This window comes from Scyliorhinus canicula, chromosome 26 (assembly GCF_902713615.1).
Source record: "Scyliorhinus canicula chromosome 26, sScyCan1.1, whole genome shotgun sequence".
NCBI lineage: Eukaryota > Metazoa > Chordata > Chondrichthyes > Carcharhiniformes > Scyliorhinidae > Scyliorhinus > Scyliorhinus canicula.
Window position 1 is genome coordinate 6,010,338 of NC_052171.1, and position 20,282 is coordinate 6,030,619.

The following is a 20,282-nucleotide window of genomic DNA, read 5'->3' on the forward strand; positions in this document are numbered from 1 at the left end:
GGAAGGGATCCGTCACGGCTCCGGGGGCGGGGGTGACAGCGATTGGTGGCATCGGCCGCGCTGCGATCGCCGATTGGTGGCGGCGGCCGCCCATCACCTGGCCTGATTTGCATAGTGCCGCGCATGCTCCGCCCGCTCTCGCGAGACGCCGCCGCCGTCGGCTGGGAGAGAGTTGGTCAAGTTTTTTTTTATAGTCGGCTGTGTGTGTTGTCCCTGGGCCGCTTGAAGGATCCCTGCCTTCCTCCCCTTTCTGCAGCGGCTCCGACTGTAATGTCTCCGCCAGCCGTCCTCTAACCCGAATTCTCTCCTGTTTGTGTGTTGTGGGGAGGGGGTGGGAGTCCATTAGAGGAAAATGAGCTTCCTTTTGTAAGTATCTGTGGGGCAGATGTGACTCACTCGGGCTCAGCTCCTCCATTCTTCCTGTTTCGCTTCTCAGCCGCTGGTAACTTTGGGCCTGCAGGCTTTCCTCTTCCATCGTCCCCGGCCTGACTGCTCGCTTCCCCCCCCCCCCCCCCCCCCCAAAAACCCCGCTGCTTTGTTTCTCCCTATTCTGTTAATGTCGCCTCTACACCGGGGGTTGGTGGTGGCTTGGCCTGTTGACACCGACGTTAGTTTCCTTTTTGACGTTATTTTCACCACAGCGTATGTGGGTGGACTACTGGGCCCTTTTTGAGTGTGTCAGCTTCCTATTCGCAAGACCGTCTCTTCTCTCCACCCCCCCCCCCCCCCCCCCCCCCGCGCCCAGTGGTCTATGATTTGCCAATTGCTTACTGCCTAGTTTTGTCTTGTGTTTCTTGAGATGAAGGAAGGGGTTTGGGGTGCCCGATGGAAAGAATTCGAGCCTGTTTGGCAGCAGGGTGGTTAGCACTGTTGCTTCACAGCGCCAGGGTCCCAGGTTCTATTCCCCGCTGGGTCACTGTCTGTCCGGGGTCAACGCGCGTTCTGCGTGGCTTTCCGTGTCTGCGTGGGTTTCCTCCGGGTGCTCCGGTTTCCTCCCACAAGCCCCGAAAGACTTGTTAGGTGAACTGGACATTCTGAATTCTCCCTCAGTGTACCCGAACAGGTGCCGGAGTGTGGCGATTTTCACAGTAACTTCAATACAGTGCTAATGTCAGGTTACTTGTGACGCTAATAAAGATTACTGTAGATTCTATACTTCCTGGAGTCTAGGAGAAGGAGATGTGATCTTCTTGAAAGTTCTCAGATTCTGAGGGATGTGGCAGGATAGATGCTGAGGGGATGTGTCCTGTTGTGGGGAAATCTAGAACTGGCGGTGGCACAATTTCAAAATAAGTGGCCTGCCATTGGAGATTAATAATTTTTTCTCTGAGGACCGTTTAGTGTTTGGAATTATCTACTCCAGAGGGCAGTGGAAGATGGATTATAGAATATATTCAAGTTGAGTTGGACAGATTTTTGATCTACGAAGGAGTTGAGGGGCAGGCGGGAAAGTGGAGTTAAGACCGCAATGAGATCAGTTATGATCTAATCAAATGGAAGAGCAGGCTCAAGTTCTTATTTTTTGTGTGCCATTTATTGATTTAAATCGACTTCTCTGTACCTTCAACAGAAGGAAAACCATTGCGTAGGTTTCATTTCTCTCACTGTGTCTGTATCCTGAAATTTATCAAATGTGGTTACTTTCTGGTTAGGTTATTTACAATGAGTTTTACTGATATCTAATATCCATCCACCTTTGTACATTTGTCTGTGTAAATGGCGTGAGCAACTTTAAGTAAGATATTAAGCTTATGTTGCAACTAAATCAAAGATTTATGCATTTAATTGGAATTTTGAATGAAGAGTGGCATTATGTAGTAACATCACATTTGGGATCTTATGAAGTGTGACGCATAAATGGTTACCTGAAGTATTCACACAATTTCAGGTTGCAAGTGTTAACAGTTGGATTGTATCATGTTTAATACATGTGTCATTTGGAATGCCGTTTTACATTGGTAGTTGGTCTGAGTCTGTAGTCCAGAGAATACCAGGCTTGTGCACGTCAGGAGGTAATCATTTGAAATGTCTGCCCAACAATGTCAGTCTCTAAATTATTTGTTTGATTTTCTACTGCCATAAGGATGTCATGTCTCAAAAGGCTGGATTGCTCTCGTGCTGTTTGACAGCATACTGCAGCTTGTATGTAAAACCCACTTTGGTTTACGTGGCTTGAGTAAGGTGCGCAATAGTCAGTAAAATGAACTAGCTGCAAAAAACTTCAGATTCTTATCTGCCATTTTGCCACATCATTTCTCTTTCCCCTTTCCTTCTTTGCCAGCAAGCCACATTTTTCTTGGACATTGGAACATTATTCATATTTGGAGGATGGAGGCTTTTGCTGTACTTGATTTCAGGAAATGTCATAATTGAGTATTCAGTGATCATAACTAATCTGAACCAATTGGACATGTTCAATGATTCCCGACCCCGGGAGTCGTTGCCTCCGATCCTCACTCAAGTCTCTTATTTTCTTGCTTCTTAAGAGAGACAAAGACCCGAAAGATTGTGCTTCATACCGTCCCATCTCGCTTTTGAATGTAGACATCGTGCTGCTTGCTAAGGTGTTAGTGCTCCAGCTGGAGCCTTGCCTCCCAAATATAATTTTGGAGGCTCAAACAAGCTTAGTGAAAGACCAACAATTGTTGGCCAATATACGTCCCATGTTAAATCTCATCCATACCCCCTCCCCAGTGCCCAAACCAAAGATGATGAAAAGACATTTGACAGCGGAATGGGCGTGTTTATTTGAGATTCTTGGCAGATTTGGATTTGGTCATGAATTTGTTTCCTGGATTTGCCTGTTATCATGTCCCTATAGCCAGTGTTTATACAAACGCTTTGTACTCTGATTATTTTCTCTTGATTAGGAGCATGAGGCAGGGCTGCCCGCTCTCTTCACCCTTGTTCACCCTCTCAATAGCATTGAGGTCTTCTAATCAATGGAGGGGTATTAGCTGGGATGGGATGTCTCTGTAAGCAGATGACCTACTTTGTAATGTTACATACCCAGCCCCCTCCATCAACGGCATTACGCAGTTGCTTAACTCGTTTGACTAACTATCTGTGTATAAATTAAATGTAGGCAAGAGTGAATGTTTCCCTGTTAACCAACCCCCCAGTCTATCTTTGGCAGTTAGGATTAAAACTATTAATGTGAATGTGCTCCTGAGGATTCTTTTTCAATGTCTTTCCATTTTTCTCCCCAAATCCTTTTTTAATCAAGGTTCAGAAATTGATATCATCTTTTATTCGGGTGGGTTAGCTACTATTTGCAATATTCACTGTTCCTTCTTTCGGATATGGACCCAACATTTAAATCTTGGGAACTGAAGGGTCTGGAGCATTTTGCGGTCCTGGTTGTGGAGGGAAGGTTTGCCAGTGTGGGGAGTCAGCTGATAAATTCCAGCTACCGGCCCTTTTCGGTATTTTCAAATCCGTAACCTCGTTTCTTGATGAAGAGAATTCTGTCTCTGGCTCAGCCTGGAGAGGGTGTCTATTTCGGACCTCTACGGCCATATTCTTTTCTTGATTCTGCTTCGCCAAGCGGTGTGAGGGCAAAAGGGGAAAGTGGACTCTATTTTTACTAGTGAATTCTGGTGTGAAGCCCTTCACAGGGTCAACCCCATGTCCTCTTGTGCTCAGTTGAGCCTAATTCAGTTTAAGGTGTTTCAAAACACGCACCGGACTAGGACACGGATGAATGGGTTTTCCCGAAGTGTTGAAGATGGGTGTGATCGCTGTTCCCTTGGCCCGGCTAGCCACACCCATATCTTCTGGTCCTGCCCCAAACTTTTGGACATCTGGGCTTCCTCCTTCAATACCATGTCAGAGATACTCCATGTGGTTTTACATCCATGTCCACTGGTGGCCATTATTGGGGTGTCAGATTCTCTGGTGATTCAGTCTGGAGTGGAGGTGAATGTTGTTGCCTTGAGGCAGATATTGCTTAGCTGGAGGCCTCCTTCTCCACCCTTGATTTGGTAATGTAATGTCATTCCTGCACTTGGAGAAAGTCAAATTCACCATCAGGGAGTTGGTGGAGAGGTTCTTTCTAAAATGGCAGTCAGTAATTTCCTTTTTTAAGGATCTAGCAACCGTCACCTGTTACGGGGTTTAGATTGGTTTTAAGTTCATTACGTGTTGGTTTTTTTCTTTCATTTGCTTGTTGTGGTTCATTTGCATTCTTTTTCTCTGGTTTGTGTAGGTTATTAAGAAAAAACGGATTTAAAAAGAAACAACTTTATTTGAACCAAATTGTACGACTCCGCCCTTCCAAGATAACCTATTGCAAAGTAATTGTTCCTGACGATGGAAACATTAGCTGTGTAGAGTTTGCTTTATTCTTGGATGGGATGTGGACATCACTGGCAAGATCAGTATTTTTTTCCCCATTTCTAATTGTTTTTGAGCTGAGTGGTTTGCGAGGCCATTTCAGAGGGCAGTTCAGTGTTAGCCACTTAAGTCGTATGTAGGTCAGACTAGCTAAGTATGGTGGATTCCCTTCCCGAAAGAACATCGGTGCACGGCACAGGTTTTTACAACAATCAGTGACGGTCATGGTCACCGTTACTGAGCTTTATCAACTGAATTTAAATTCCACTAACTACTGTAGCCTCTGGATTGTCTGAACAAGTACATGAATATTCTGCCAATCATCCATACCATATTGAGACAGCCACAGGTGAGTTGGGCTGGTCGTGTAGCCACAATGCTTGGCACTTGCTGGCCAAAACAAATCTTCTCTGGACAGCAAGTGTGTTGTCATGGCAGCCAGTGGAAACAGTACAAGGACACTTTGAAGGCTTCACTTTAAATTTTGACGTTGCGTCCTGGGAGATTGCTGCGGGCCCGGATAGCTCAGTCGGTAGAGCATCAGACTTTTAATCTGAGGGTCCAGGGTTCAAGTCCCTGTTCGGGCGGTGCTTTTGGGGCCTCACGGTAGCATGGTGGTTAGCATCAATGCTTCACAGCTCCAGGGTCCCAGGTTCGATTCCCGGCTGGGTCACTGTCTGTGTGGAGTCTGCACGTCCTCCCCGTGTGTGCGTGGGTTTCCTCCGGGTGCTCCGGTTTCCTCCCACAGTCCAAAGATGTGCGGGTTAGGTGGATTGGCCATGCTAAATTGCCCGTAGTGTAAGGTTAATGGGGGGATTGTTGGGTTACGGGTATACGGGTTACGTGGGTTTAAGTGGGGTGATCATTGTTCGGCACAACATTGAGGGCCGAAGGGCCTGTTCTGTGCTGTACTGTTCTATGTTCTATGTTCTATGCACTTGGCCAAATTTAAGAAACACAATGCAGCCTCCTTCAAAAACATACCGGAGGTAGAGAGAAAACACAACGAGAGGCATATCTGAGCCAGAACTTGTCCAGAACCCCGTTATTTGCTTTCTCGTGCCTGATTTGTGACTTTTTTTGGGCATGGGGGAAATCTTTTGTATGGTGCAGTGCTGCATGGACCCTCTGTATGATAGTTATTTCTGTTGTAAACTAGACGTATTTTCAAGTGATTTAAGTGATATACGATTAAATATCTGCAGTCAATTGTATATTTTCTTGCACAATCTTGCCTCGCACACTAATCTCTTTGCCTTCAAATCTTTTCTTTTTAAATTTAGAGTACCCAATTCATTTTTCCAATTTAGGGTGGCCAATCCACCTAGTCTGTACATCTTTCAGGTTGTGGGGGTGAAACCCACGCAGACACGGGGAGAATGTGCAAACTCCACACGGACAGTGACCCAGAGCCGGGATCGAACCTGGGACCTCGGCGCCGTGAGGCTGCAGGGCGAACCCACTGTGCCACCGTGCTGCCTCTTTGCCTTCAAATCTGACCCCAAAGGGCCACCAATTCTTCACATATGTTATAGTAGTGTATTGGTCGTCTACTTGTCTTTGGGTGCGGTGGGGGGAGCATGTGATTTAAGCTTTCTTGGCTTTTTCTAAGTACGTGCCCTTGACAACAGGAATCACTGATTTGCAAGTCAGAAATATTTATCTCCTCTTTAGCCCAGGGGTGGCGAGGCCGCATGTAGTGTCCCAGCTGTTACTTCTGATATTAGTTGTGACTTAACCAAACAAAACATTTTTATGCCTTTTGTTGTTGCTGCAGCTTATGCACACCGTTTCTTGGCTGGAGGAACTGCTTTTTTTGAGTATTTGAGTTTGCTTCTCTATTTGTGGCTTTTGTTCTGCTAAATTTTGAAATCCCTCCTCTGTATCATCCTTCTGAACATTATAAGTAGTTTTCTCTTCACAACTGAAGTGCGAAAACCATTCTGTGACTGAGTACTCCTTTGCCGGAGCACTGAAATATGTGAACAGATGTAATTCAAGGGAGAACCTGAAAGCTATTCTCAAATTTCTGTATGCATTATCCATTTGCTGGAATTTCACTGCCTGCTTCAGCAAGTTTGTTAATGGTCACTTGAGCTGCTCGCAAGTACTATTTTTGTGTTCTGAATCTGGGCTGTTTACCTTTTTCAAAATGCTCCTTTTCAAATTGAAATCAGTTGGCATAATTTGCTACTTCAATCCCAGGATGCTGCTCGTTAGTTAGTCACCAAGAAATCCAGGAGAGAATTCAGAAGAACCGGCTACCACAGGCAGTGGTTGAAGCAAACGGTATCGGTGTGTTTAAAGGGAAGCTGGTCAAGCATTAGAGACTTAGGATGATGAGAAACTGAGGATGCAGAAAGGTGGTGGGAGGAGGTGGAGCGCTACCACTGGCATGGACTGGTTGGGTCGAATGGCCTGCTTCTGGGCTGTGTGTCCTGTGTAATCCACCTAAAACACATGGGGGTAATAAGCAGTGTGCTTGTGGTCACAGTAATATCACTGATTATGAGGTGCCTGCATGCCTCTCAAGTAAATCCAGTACACTGCAGCTAATCGACATTACAAAAGTTAAGAAAACTTTGTGGCCTGCTGAGTCTAGCAGTCACGTTTGCTCAGGATGCAGTAGTTTAAAAAAAATAAATTTAGAGTACCCAATTCATTTTTTCCAATTAATGGGAATGGCCAATCCACCTAGCCTACACATCTTTTGGTTGTGGGGGTGAAACCCACGCAAACACAGGGAGAATGTGCAAACTCCACACGGACAGTGACCCAGAGCCGGGATCGAACCTGGGACCTCAGCGTCGTGAGGCGACAGGGCTAACCCACTGAGCCACCGTGCTCAGGGTGCAGTAGTTTTTGATCACCACTTTCTGTTGACACACTTACTTTGTGTGGCAGCTTGCCAATGGTCACACTGAATGGTTTGCCAATTCACATGGGGTTTGTTGGGCCGGAACAAAGGCACTAGAAACGCAACCATTGGATCCACGTTTTTTGATATGACAGAAAATTTAAATTGAGGCCTGTGCTATTTTGTTTGGGCTGGGCTGAGCATGGTAATATTGCCTGCTTGTTCTTATGCACCGTTGATGTTCATTGAAAGCTGGCTCTGGTTTGTGTCCCCTCAACTTCAGTAGTTGAGCTAACAATGCTCACGGCTGGTCATTTAAAGCAGGGTATTTCACAAATGAGACATGCAGAAATTTTCAGGAAATTGTTCAATTTCTTCAGTTTGTGAATTTTCAGATTTGGATTATGCGATCACTGGAGCCCTTAAATATAGTTTAAAATATCTTGCAGTAAAACTGATCTCTTAAAATTAGAAGTGTAATTCCATTATCTCACTCATTGCACCAGCCTCTTTCTCCCCCCCCCAAAAAACATTTTCACATATGTACTTACATATACTTACTGTTAAAGTTCATTCGTTACGAATGGTTTGCTTGCATTCTAGTGGGGTTCGAAACAACAGAACTTTCAAACCAAAGAAGAACATTCCGGAGGGTTCACACCAATATGAACTGCTGAAACATGCTGAAGCAACCTTGGGCAGTGGTAACCTCCGCCAGGCTGTTATGTTACCAGAAGGCGAGGATCTAAATGAATGGATTGCCGTTAACAGTAAGCCTTTCAAACTTCAGTTTTGTCTGTTTATCTACACCACCCTTTTTATCGCTGCACCTTTGGTGATTTCTTTCAGTTGCCTGGACCTGAAACTCTGGACTTTTCTCCCTCAAAGTCTTTTTTTTAAAGACTTTCCTTAAAACCTACCACTTTTGACTGAATTTTTGTCCAATTGCCCTCATTTCTGCCCCGGCAGCTAGGTGTCAACTTTTGTTCATGCTCTTGTTCAGTGCTTTGCAACATTGGACCACATTGCTTTTTAAATGCAAGTAGTTGTTTTATATATTATCCTAACTTTAGAAATGGCTTTGATTTTTCACTGAGGCTACATCTTTGTGCGAGTATCTAATTTGCTGAGGTGAACTTCAAAAATAAACCTGGAGTCAAAATGCATTTAAATCTCATAAATAGCAGTTGCACAACTGACACTTCCTCTTTGCCATTTCCTTTTTAAGTTTCTGTGAAATTCAATCTCGCTGTTCACATGTTTTGTGCTGGTTACATTTTTTCTCCATTACTTAGTCATCCTAAAGAGTCGCAGAAATGTTTCGAAACACCTTTTTCTTTGGCATTTATAACACGTCTAAGTGATATTTTCTGCGAATTGGATTCAAAGGACGGGGGCCTGAAATGCACATCAGTGATAATAACAACATGGCCGTTTCATACTGCAATGAAAACAAACTTTTGATTGTCGAATTTATTTTCTTTTCAGCTGTTGACTTTTTCAACCAAATCAACATGTTGTATGGAACAATAACAGAGTTTTGTACAGAGCAGAGCTGTCCTGTTATGTCAGCAGGACCAAGGTAGGTCCTCCACACAAAATAGGAGACTTCACAGAAATGGCTCGATAGGGGATGGGCGACTGCTTGCCAGATATATTAGTCTGCTTCCAGGCGTCTTGAGATTAAATGCCTCTCAAGCCCAAATCTGCCTTTCAATTCAGTGACTCAAAAAGGAATGACAAATGTCAAAAGATAGCTTGGAAGTTTAAATTCAAAAATCTTGTTGGGAAATAAGCACATTTTCTGATGTTTGCACAGCTTCAGAAACTAATATGTTAACATATCAGCAAATAAACAAACTTTGATCTTGTTGCTGACGTTAACTTGGGATTATCATAGAATCTACAGTGCAGCAGTACAGTAAATGCACATCAAAATGCATCAAATGAAATTTTAATACTAGGAACAGGCACCATAAGTGGGCTTTCCCCCCCCCCGCCCCCCACTTCCTTTTCTTTCTCCATCCTATTCGAAATAACTTTGATGTTTCTGCAGAAGTCAAAATCTTCTGATCAGACTGAATGGTCTTTGCTGACTGGGTAACTCAAACAATATCACAACACGCTCCCAATTAACCCCATGACTGCTGGATAAGATTTCTCAGTGTGCATCAGTTCAGAATACCCTGCATAGTTCAGTGGCTTCCTGACTGCAAGGACTTCTGCCACTGCTTGAGGAGCCTGAAATGATGGAGACGTGCTCCCAGACAACTGCTAAGATACTATAAAGTCATCGGCCTGGCTGATTTTTATCTGTGGTCACTTTACAGGAACATTAGAAAAGTGAGGGACTTAAACTTGCAAGCCTCCAAATGGGTAACTTATTTTTTAAAAATAGTTTATATGAACGGAAACACATTTCCCTTCGATTTTAAACAGGGAGTCCTTTGAACAAGCTTCTAAAGGAACAGTCGAACTCCACACGGACAGTGACCCAGAGCCGGGATTCGAACCTGGATCCTCAGCGCCGCAGTCCCAGTGCTAACCTCTGCACCGCATGCTGCCCTTCAATCTCACTTTTAAATTTGTTATCGCCATTTTCGGAAGAGAGTTTGACATTTCTACCACTTTACGTGTGGAAGTGTTTCCTAATTTAATTAATGAATGTCTGACTCAAATGAACCCTAATTCTAGATTTCCTTCCGATTGTAAATAGATTCTCTAATCTGCTGCACTTTGTTTCCCTTACTTTTAACAAGTCATCTATTTGACCGTCTAAATCATAGGGGAATGCAATTCTAATTTGTGTTTTTCTCCTTCTAATCTCATCCTTGGAGTCCAGTTGTCATTGTTGTAAATCTACATTGTACTCCCTTGAAAGCTAAAATGTGGGGCTGGATTCACCCCCCTCCCCGCCGGGTGGGAGAATCACCGGGAGGTGGTGCGTAACCCGCCCCAACGTCGGCTGCCTTATTCTCCGGAGGCGTTTTTCGGCGGTGCCGGGACTCGTGTCACGCCGGTCACGGACCGTTCACAGCCCCCCCCCCCCCCCCCCCGCCCGGTGATTCTCCGGGCCCCAATAGGCCAAGCGGTGGTCAGTTTCTGGCCAGTCCCGCCGGCATGGGTTATGCATGGTCCCACACGGCGAGACTTGCCTGACGGGTAAGTCAGTGTGGGCGGTCCTTGGGTGGAAGGGGGGCGGGTCACGGGGGTATCCGACTCCGTTGGGGAGGGGGCACGGGGGCGTGGTCCGAGATCAGGGCCCACAGATCTGCGGGTGGGCCTTTTCCGTGGGGGCACGGAGAAGAAAACCCCCTGCGCATGCGCCAAAATAGGACAGCCGGTCTGTGCATACGTGGAATCACACAGGCGGTTCCGCGCATGCACGAGATCTTGACAGCCGTTCCACCCAAGCGCAAACCCGCGCAGTCCCTGCGGCCCAACCCCTCTGCCGTCCATTTAGCCCCCGAGCCAGGTGAGAATTCCTCACCGTGGGGGTCCATTGGCGCTGGGTTTCCCGCTGGCATGGGGACTTAGTCCCCGAAAGGGAGTATCCCGGCCATGGTATCCAGAACTGCCCTCAATTACCCCCCCCCCCCCCCCCCCCCCCCCCCCCCCCCCCCCCGAATTCCCAAGACTTGGCTTCTTCTTGAGTAAAAGGTCCGCAGGGGCTGGTTTAGCTCACTGGGCTAAAGTGCTGGCTTTTCAAGCAGGCCAGCAGCACGGTTCGATTCCCGTCCCAGCCTCCCCGAACAGGCGGCGGAATGTGGCGACTAGGGGGTTTTTCACAGTAACTTCATTGAAGCCTGCTCGTGACAATAAGCGATTTTCATTTCTTTCATTTAATGGGTACAGTCACTTCAGCATTTTAGCTCTGAAAAGTCCTTCTCAAACGGGGGTAGTTGTTATTCTACTGCGACCTTTGGATTTTGGATTTGGATTTGTTTATTGTCACGTGTACCGAGGTACAGTGAAAAGTATTTTTCTGCAAGAAGCTCAACCGATCATTCAGTACATGGAAGAAAAGGGAATTAAACACAATTCAAGAAAATACATAATAGGGCAACACAAGATATACAAAGTAACTACATAAGCATTGGCATCGGATGAAGTATACTGGGTGTGGTGTTAGTCAATAAATAAGAGGGTCATTTAGGAGTCTGGTGACAGTGGGGAAGAAGCTGTTTCTGAGTCTGTTTGTGCGTGTTCTCAGACTCCTGCTTCCAGCAGAGGGTCTGAAGCTGGGTGGCAGTACCTAAGACATCATGCTCAGTGCGCAAGTATGGAGCTTGCTTTCCACCATGTTGCATGGAAATACACTATACTTGAAAAAAATCAAATGATTGAGCTAAATTTCCTATCGTGAGTTTAAGCCTTGGGAACCAAGACATTATTAAATTCTGTTCGTTGAACTGAGTCACTTCCCTTTTGTTGTACTAAAGTTTTAACTTTAAGCCGGGGGAGAACCCAGCCCCATTACCGTTTTTGCTAAGGGGAACTTAAATGAGCAATGTCACAAAAACGTGCATGCATTTATCCAAATAAGAAATTTTACCTTAAGTGATGTTGCTTTCACTGAAATCCACATTAAGTGAGGAGGTTCATGCTGGTCTTCACCATTAAAAATGTTTTGTTTTTTTAAAAACTATTCTAATCATCACAATCTGTATGAAATATTCAAAATCCTGTTATAAAACATGGAAAGCAGGATTATGAAAGCGAACACTTTTTTTTTCTCACCTCCCAATCAAATTTTCATTTGCTCATCCCTGAACTCTGAGGATCGAAAGATTTTGAGCCCCCAACCTATAAAATTAGTTCAGGTAATTATTTCTAGGCAGCACGGTGGCACAGTGGTTAGCATTGCTGCCTACGGCGCTGAGGACCCGGGTTCGAATCCCGGCCCTGAGTCACTGTCCGTGTGGAGTTTGCACATTCTCCCCGTGTCTGTGTGGGTTTCACCCAAAGATGTGTAGGATAGGTGGATTGGCTATGCTAAATTGCCCCTTAATTGGAAAAAATAATTGGATACTCTAAATTTTTTTTAAAAGGTTATTCTTTCTGCTCCCAATCCTGTCATATCAAAACACAATTTATCTTGTACACTGGGTGAGATGCAACTTTTTAGGTGGACTTTCAGAAAGCTGTCAATTGTTTATACTTATAATTTGTTTGACAAACCATCTGTAGACCACAAAACATTCTCCAGAATTTCCCATAAGCCATGGGCTACATTGTCTATTAACACAAGTTATTTTTGATGTGGATGTGTTCATTCTTTCCATATGTTTGGCTTGTGACTTACAATATAATTGGGACCCCAGTAAAAGAGTTGGTAGTTGTATGGATGGACTGTTTTGATTTGGTAAATGCAGTACATAATTACAAAGAAGTTAAAAGTGTGTTGGGGTATTTAATCATGAGGGCATTAACTATACACTTTTCTCTGGATTTGCTATTCCGTTGCCCCACCTCGAAGGAATTAGATTCCGTAAGATTGGATGTGACAGATGTGATCTATACGTTTAAGTTCGATCTCCCTCGATATTTTTCACTTAATACCTGTTTTTGGAATTTGTAATTCATATCAGGATAGATATCCACAGCCGTAATTATTGGGACTACAGAGCATCTAAAATTAGGAAGAAATAAACTTGGTTCAGTTCAAAAACCAAAGCAAGGACTCGATTAGTTAAAATATTAGAGCTTGAAAATGATTTTATTTCATATATCAATAGCATCATTCAATCTGAGCTCATTTTCTTTCCTTTTTCTTTCAATGGTCCGCCCTCTTTTTGTATGTCTTACTTATTTAAAATAACAAAAGTGACCCCATTACAGAAACAAGTTGAGATGGAGTCATTTAGCAGCAAGTTGAATACTTCAAAACGCTCAATCGTATAATTTCCAGCTGATCATTTGGTTCTCTTGTTCTGTTGGATTCGGTTTTTCGATTGTCAGATAAGAAAATGTGAAATGATTTGGATAAGAGAACATTGTTAGCTCAGCCAAAGTTCTGTTAAAAGTGTAGCCGAAATAGTCTTGTGCAGTAATGTTTAATTTCTTGTCATCTGTATTACCACTAAGAATATTTGTTACAGATATGAATACCATTGGGCTGATGGCACAAACATTAAAAAGCCAATTAAGTGTTCTGCTCCAAAATACATTGATTACCTGATGACATGGGTGCAGGACCAGCTTGATGATGAGACCCTCTTTCCTTCTAAAATAGGTGAGCAATTCTGTTTCAGCTGCTTTGGAAAAGAAAGCCATGAACTCTCGTAGAAATAAGAAATGATCAACCAAACAAAGGATATTGGTTCGGGACCAGAAGACAGTTTGAAATTTTGTCTGGTAGCACGGTAGCATTGTGGATAACACAATCGCTTCACAGCTCCAGGGTCCCAGGTTCGATTCTGGCTTGGGTCACTGTGCGGAGTCTGCACATCCTCCCCGTGTGTGCGTGGGTTTCCTCCGGGTGCTCTACTTTCCTCCCACAGTCCAAAGATGTGCAGGTTAGGTGGATTGGCCGTGATAAATTGCCCTTAGTGTCCAAAATTGCCCTTAGTGTTGGGTGGGGTTACTGGGTTATGGCGATAGGGTGGAGGTGTTGACCTTGGGTACGGTGCTCTTTCCAAGAGCCGGTGCAGACTCGATGGGCCGAATGGCCGCCTCCTGCACTGTAAATTCTATGTAAATGACAATGTGCAACACTCTTGTCCCACGATTTGCCAGCTTCCAGACCTACCACTTGTTTTCCTCCATCCACAACCCCCCCATTTAATGTGAAAAATCTCATCCAATTCCTGCAAAGGCACAGTGAACTGCAACTGCTTCATCCCATGAACTTAGTTTCATTTGTAGGGGCAGAAGAATAAGAGAAATGCTTCCCTATAATGAAAGCCTTATTTCAATGGAAGAGACAGATGTAGAATTGGATGATGAGCTCCTTTCGAGGCCCTGTTCCACTCTCCCGATTAACCCACTGATTTTAGGTGCTAATGTTTGTTTGTTCACGTTTTGATGCCTTCTGAAATTGGAAGTTTTGTCTCAACTATGCGAATACATGGTTCATTTTAAATCTAAATTTTAAACTTTTTCTGTGCTTTCATTTATCGTAACTTTACTTCATTGCAGGAGTACCCTTTCCTAAAAATTTCATGTCTGTGGCCAAGACCATCCTGAAGCGTCTGTTCAGAGTCTACGCTCACATTTACCATCAGCATTTTGATTCTGTGATGCAGCTCCAGGAAGAGGCCCATCTTAATACTTCCTTCAAGCACTTCATTTTTTTTGTTCAGGTAGTATGTCCTGCATTATTTACTTTTCTAACGTCTAGAATTTGCATTTTACAGTAAAATAATTTTTTGTGATATCAGTATGGGGGGAGGGGGGTGTCAGTTAGTTAGCTCAGTTGGCTGAACTGTTGGTTCATGATGCGGAGTGATGCCAATAGCGCAGGTTCAATTCCCGTACTGGCTGAGGTTATTCATGAATGCCCCGCCTTCTCAATCTCGTCCCTCTCCTGAGGTGCAGTGACCTTCAGGTTAAATTACAACCAGTCAGCACTTCCCCCTCAAAGGAGAGAGAGCAGTCTCTGGTCCTCTAGCGATAGGCAAGATTGAGAAGGCGGGTCCTTCATGAATAACCTCAGCCGGTACGGGAATTAAACCTGCGCTATCTCCCTGCTTCCCTTTCATTTAATTTGCAGTTAGCCCTGAGCTTAAGAGATCCACTCATTTCTTCCTGACTTTAATATTTCCCTTCCCCCCCCCCTACTTTTTCAGGAATTTAATCTGATTGACAGGAAAGAGCTTGCTCCACTCCAAGATCTAATTGAAAAACTTGGATCAAAAGACAGATGAGTGTTCTTCAAGGATTGAAACCTTTTTCCACATCAGTGTGATCTTAGTGCTTCTCTTTTTCTACCTTCAAGATCCCTGTTTCCTGCACATGCACAGTATGATGTGTGATCATTGTGAGCATGCTCTGTGGAAAAATCCATTGTCTCAGTCGTTGTGTTAAGTAGTACTTTGATATTAGTGTGAATAACTTTCGAAAAGCAAATCCGTAAGCTGTTGGTTCTAGCCATATGTCAGTGTTCGAAAGACATTGCCATTCAACCACGTTGAAAGGTTCAAAGGTGCCCAAATGTTGTACGTTTTCATATAGGATGTTGCAGTGTTGGTTTTCTTCCCCTAGATATTCCGGATTTATTAAAATGTGTTGGCAAAACATACGAAAGGCATTTGGGGAGAAGAAAATATTTGCTGCCTTAATTTGATCCATTGGTATTCTTGACTGATGGGTTTGTAGTCTGGATTCCTGGTTTCTGCATGCTCCACCTACCTCTCTGCTTCTTATTTGAGGGAAGATGGAAACTAACTTGATTCTTGTCCTTGAGCTATAAGCAAACTGGAACTTATGCAGTTTGAATGTATGTTTTAAATGGGTTGACTTGCAGTATGACTGCAGGTTGCTCATGCTGCAAATAAACTAGTTAATTGTAGACTAGTTAATTGTACACAGTCTCTAAATGTACTTTTTGGATTGAAAAGACAGTGGAACAATTTTATAATTTTGTCAGTGCATACACGCATAGATTTATTCACTTATCTCTTAACAACATTATGGGTGTTATGATTGGCTAGGTGAGGCATATTTGGCCATGTCATACATTGACAGTACAGTAATGGTAATACAGTTAACGTAAGCCTCAATTTTACGTGAGGTGTTTACAGTACTTGCAAATTTTTAAAAATAAGACAACTTGAGTACTTATACTTTTAGTAGAATTGGCTCACAACTTTTAAAATAAAAGCAAAGTTATGCTTGAACAGTGTCACAACTCTGATGTGATAGCACATTTTCAGAAGGAAAAGTACCACTAGATGATTTATTTAAAACGGCAAAAATTCCAGATTAGTTTCATGGCCGGAGTTTTCAAGCCATTCCTGACGGCGGCATCTTCTTGTCCTGGCGACAGCGATCTCCCGGTGGCGGGGCGTGGTTGCATACAGCAGCTGATAGCAGCGGGACCACAATATCCCGCTACTGGGCAATGGCACATCGCTGTGAGACACACCGTGGGGGATGGGTGGGGGGCGGCGCAGAAAGTTCTGTCCCATGAACTGAGCTGTTGCTATACTGTCTGTACCCAGCTGATTGTCTGAATTCACCCTTTTCATTTCAAGTTTTTATTGTTTTGGTTTCTGATGGCACATCTTCTGACCACCTTTTGGAATTTCGCAATCACCACTTGGTTTCGCTTTCTCGTAATTGCAGTTTTGGATTATAACACAGAGCATGTACGATTGCATATTGTGAAAACTGTGTTGCCTTTATTTGTAATGTTATTAGATGCACTTTGGGGACTGTGCCCAGTTGCCTTAACTAGACTACTTTTTCAAAACTAGGTCAGTCATGTTTTAATATTGATTTTTTTTTAAAAAAAGGTTTTTACACATTCAGGTAAATAAGAAACTTTGCAGCAAGATGTAACTTTTTAACCTGTGATTGCCTTTTCGCAAGTAGTCATGGGGCAAGGGGACTTTTCTTTTTTTTTTTAACTAGCAATAATTTGCTTATAGTAAATGCCAATTTTATTTTAGTCATTGTCCAAACATTGATGGTAACTACTGAAAACAACCACCTGCCAGACCTTAGAATTTTCAAACTCTCTTTTGCTACAATATAAACTCCCAAGAGTTGAACGTTCTGGTATTTTGGCCAAGTTGCATTTTTCTGTTCAAATGTTGCTGGTCACTGTTAATGTGATTTTTAACATCTTGCTGTTGAGCACAGTAACGAGGCAAGAGAAGTGTAAGGCTAAATGTAAACTTTGAAGTAGAATTTAAGTGGAGCATTTTTTTATTGGCATGCTCTTCCCAGTTTGAAAGTTGTCCTTCAATTAGAATGTTGCCAAGTCAATGATGGCTATCGTGCATTCTCCTGTCCATGCTTCCATTATCTCAGTTCAGTTATCATAACCAACTTGCCCAGATGGTAAATTCACATTGAATGGCACTGAGAAATACCAGATTAAATCTCTATGAATTTTGGCTGAAGTAACTGATGATGGTACGGGTTTAGTTTAGTTTAGAACAGAATTTGGAAATGGATTTGCCGAAGGGTGGGAGAATTGGACTTCCAATGGTTCAAGAAACTTATCAAATACAATTTAGCAAGAAAATTTGATTTCTGACCCATGAAGAACATTCCTAACCAGTTTTGAAAAACACTTGTTAAAATTTGAATCCTGTCCTCCAATTCATATTTTACCTTAAAATCGCATCACTTGTTACAAATATTGACGTCTATATTTCTAGCAGACAGCAAGTATTTGACATTTGCCGCTTTTGAATGTTGGCACAGAGTAATTTTTAAGGCTTTTGCATACTTGCCGAGGCAATTATTATAAAGAAATAATGCTCATTTGTTTGACCAGAGTTGCACCTAGCACTGTATGAAACTATGGTTTATTGAAAGAGAAACTAGGAAATTCAAATCCAGCATATTAATTGTCAATTTGCTAACTACTGTGAATGAGCAGGTGAAATGCTCATTTTACAAATTTCCATAAATGCATTTTCAGAGTTAATTTGAAAAGGATAAACATCATAGTTGAAGGAGGAAGGAGAAGCATGTCTTACAGGTGCACTCTTTTATTAATGTCATAAAATAACAAGCAAACATAAATTTAGTTTATGTTGCCAACTTTTAGATAGTTCTGTTCTTGCCCATGGTAGAATTCTATTCTTGAAGCACAAAAGAAGAGTTACAATTGCTTAACCCCCAAGGTCCTCCAAATTGAGCTGGAAACAGACTGTGAAGCGAAATACAGCAATCTCAAAACCCAATTCATTACAGTACACAGATCTAATGCTGAACACAAATTCTAAGCAGCTTTTTGGAGCCTGGCATGTAGTGGAGGGCAGATTTTCATTTCAATGGTGAAGATCTTTTTAGAAAACAGAAATGTTAGCAACGAACATTCTCCGGTAAAGTACGTGATTGAATTTTAGTTTTTAGCCAAATCATTTGGTTGATTAAGCTGGTCTGAATGGGGGCGTATCTGTCCTTGTAAGCAGGTGGTGTGAAGGTCCAGTCTGCATGATTTTGCCATGTCGTTGATGCAATCTAAATTTGGTTAAAGTTCAAATTTTCATGCCAGTGCGGTCAGGTTTGGGTCGACCTTTTGGAAGGGTGTAGTTAAAAAATGAAATTCACATTATATGAGCGAGTACAACATTTGAACTCAAATAAAATGCATTTCTAGCAGTGACCACTGAAGAGAACTACTGGATCAATACAACAGATATTTAAGGTTGTCCGAGCATTTTCAGAAGAGTAATTCATGGAAAAGTATATTTTGAAAGTTACTGGGCCTAACGTTTTGGGCAATCATTTAAAAACCTGGTAAGCTCAAGAATTCCAGACTCTTGAACTGAGTAAAGCAAACATTGTAGCTGGCAATATTTTTTCCTGTTTCAGCAATCTTTTTGTTCTTTATAAATCTTTTTATTTTCTATGTGCATATATATGATGAAACCTAAATTACATTTGAATTTACATTTCAATTGTGCAAATAAAATGATTGAAGCCATCTGTGTTTTTATTCAATGTTATTTTGAAGCAAATAAATAGTTAAAACCTTTTATCCCTTCCGTTTCAGATTGATAACGCTGATTGTGACACTACAGTCCAATAGTCAGCCTTCTGGGCAACCGATATGCTAGATTATGTGTGAAAATGTTGCCGATACATTTTGTTCCGCTTATGGATAATGGGTGTTAGCGGAGGGCAAGTTAAATTAATATCAAATCATTACTCCTGTAAGTTTCCCTGTTACCTGTTGGTTTCCATGGGCTGCGGAGCCGTAAAATTCCATCTCTGATCTGTGTGCTAGGTTTTGATGTTTTTGTTTCGAGAATAAATTTGTTCCTGAAATAAATAATTGGAAGACTCGGATGCCAGTAAGAGTCTACTCAAGATTGTCAGCGCCACATGTACTGTGGATTTATGCACCTTTATCTTGGTGCTATTGCCATGGTCTGCTGCTCGGGGCTGGTTTAGCACAGTGGGCTAAACAGCTGGCTTGGAATGCAGAACAATGCCAGGAGCACGGGTTAAATTCATGTACCGGCCTTCCCGAACAGGTGCCGGAATGTGGCGACTAGGGCTTTTCACAGTAACTTAATTGAAGCCTACTTCTGATAAGCGATTATTATTAAAATGTCCCCAGGCTAACCTGATTTGGAGGGGGGGGGGGGGGGGGCGGACACACATCTGGAGCCACACCGGGTTTTGATTCTCCCAAAACTGCTTAACATATTAACATTCACATACTGCCAAGTATTTTCACAAGTATGTGTATTTTTATATCCATAATTAAGCACATTGGTTGCCCCTTGATGTGGGGTGGGGGGTGGTGGGGGGGGGGGGGGGGGGGGGGGGGTTGCATAGGTTAGTCTCATGTTAGAGAATTAAACTTTCAGCCAACTTGGAGATCTCCTGCATATTGACATGACTCCGAGGACTTTCTGTTTAATCCAGCTTGCAAGTAAAATCCAGGGACACTGATTTAGAACATAGAACAGTACAGCACAGAACAGGCCCTTCGGCCCTCGATGTTGTGCCGAGCAATGATCACCCTACTCAAACCCACGTATCCACCCTATACCCGTAACCCAACAACCCCCCCTTAACATTACTTTTTAGGACACTATGGGCAATTTAGCATGGCCAATCCACCTAACCCACACATCTTTGGACTGTGGGAGGAAACCGGAGCACCCGGAGGAAACCCACGCACACACGGGGAGGACGTGCAGACTCCACACAGACAGTGACCCAGCCGGGAATCGAACCTGGGACCTTGGAGCTGTGAAGCATTTATGCTAACCACCATGCTACCGTGCTGCCCAAATTTAGTGACTGAACAAATTGATTCTTATTAAAATGATATTCCGGTGCTTTAGAAATTCAATCTTAACAACTCTGGGTGATTGTTGCCAATGTTGTGACATTGACAATTTGTCATCTGACAAGGTAAGATTTTTGACGGTGCTGCTGTGGGGACTGCTGG

The 20,282-nt window shown here is 43.1% G+C and overlaps 1 protein-coding gene and 1 non-coding gene across 3 annotated transcripts; both read left to right on the forward strand.

The window, feature by feature from the left end:
* The first annotated feature begins 177 nt into the window (after positions 1 to 177).
* Positions 178 to 18,800, forward strand: LOC119957283 (MOB kinase activator 1A). Of its 2 annotated transcripts, XM_038785117.1 has the most exons (6): positions 178 to 366; positions 7,796 to 7,962; positions 8,681 to 8,774; positions 13,294 to 13,427; positions 14,333 to 14,496; positions 14,983 to 18,800. In XM_038785117.1, the coding sequence occupies exons 1-6, from the start codon at positions 353 to 355 to the stop codon at positions 15,058 to 15,060; spliced, it is 651 nt and encodes a 216-aa protein (XP_038641045.1). In that variant the 5' UTR covers positions 178 to 352; the 3' UTR covers positions 15,061 to 18,800. The 2 variants fall into 2 exon arrangements, with proteins under 2 accessions (XP_038641045.1, XP_038641044.1); XM_038785116.1 differs by lacking the exon at positions 178 to 366 and having other exon boundaries at positions 7,761 to 7,962.
* trnak-uuu lies at positions 4,850 to 4,922 on the forward strand. The gene has a single exon. It is a non-coding gene; the product is annotated as a tRNA-Lys (tRNA).
* Positions 18,801 to 20,282: the final 1,482 nt, after the last annotated feature.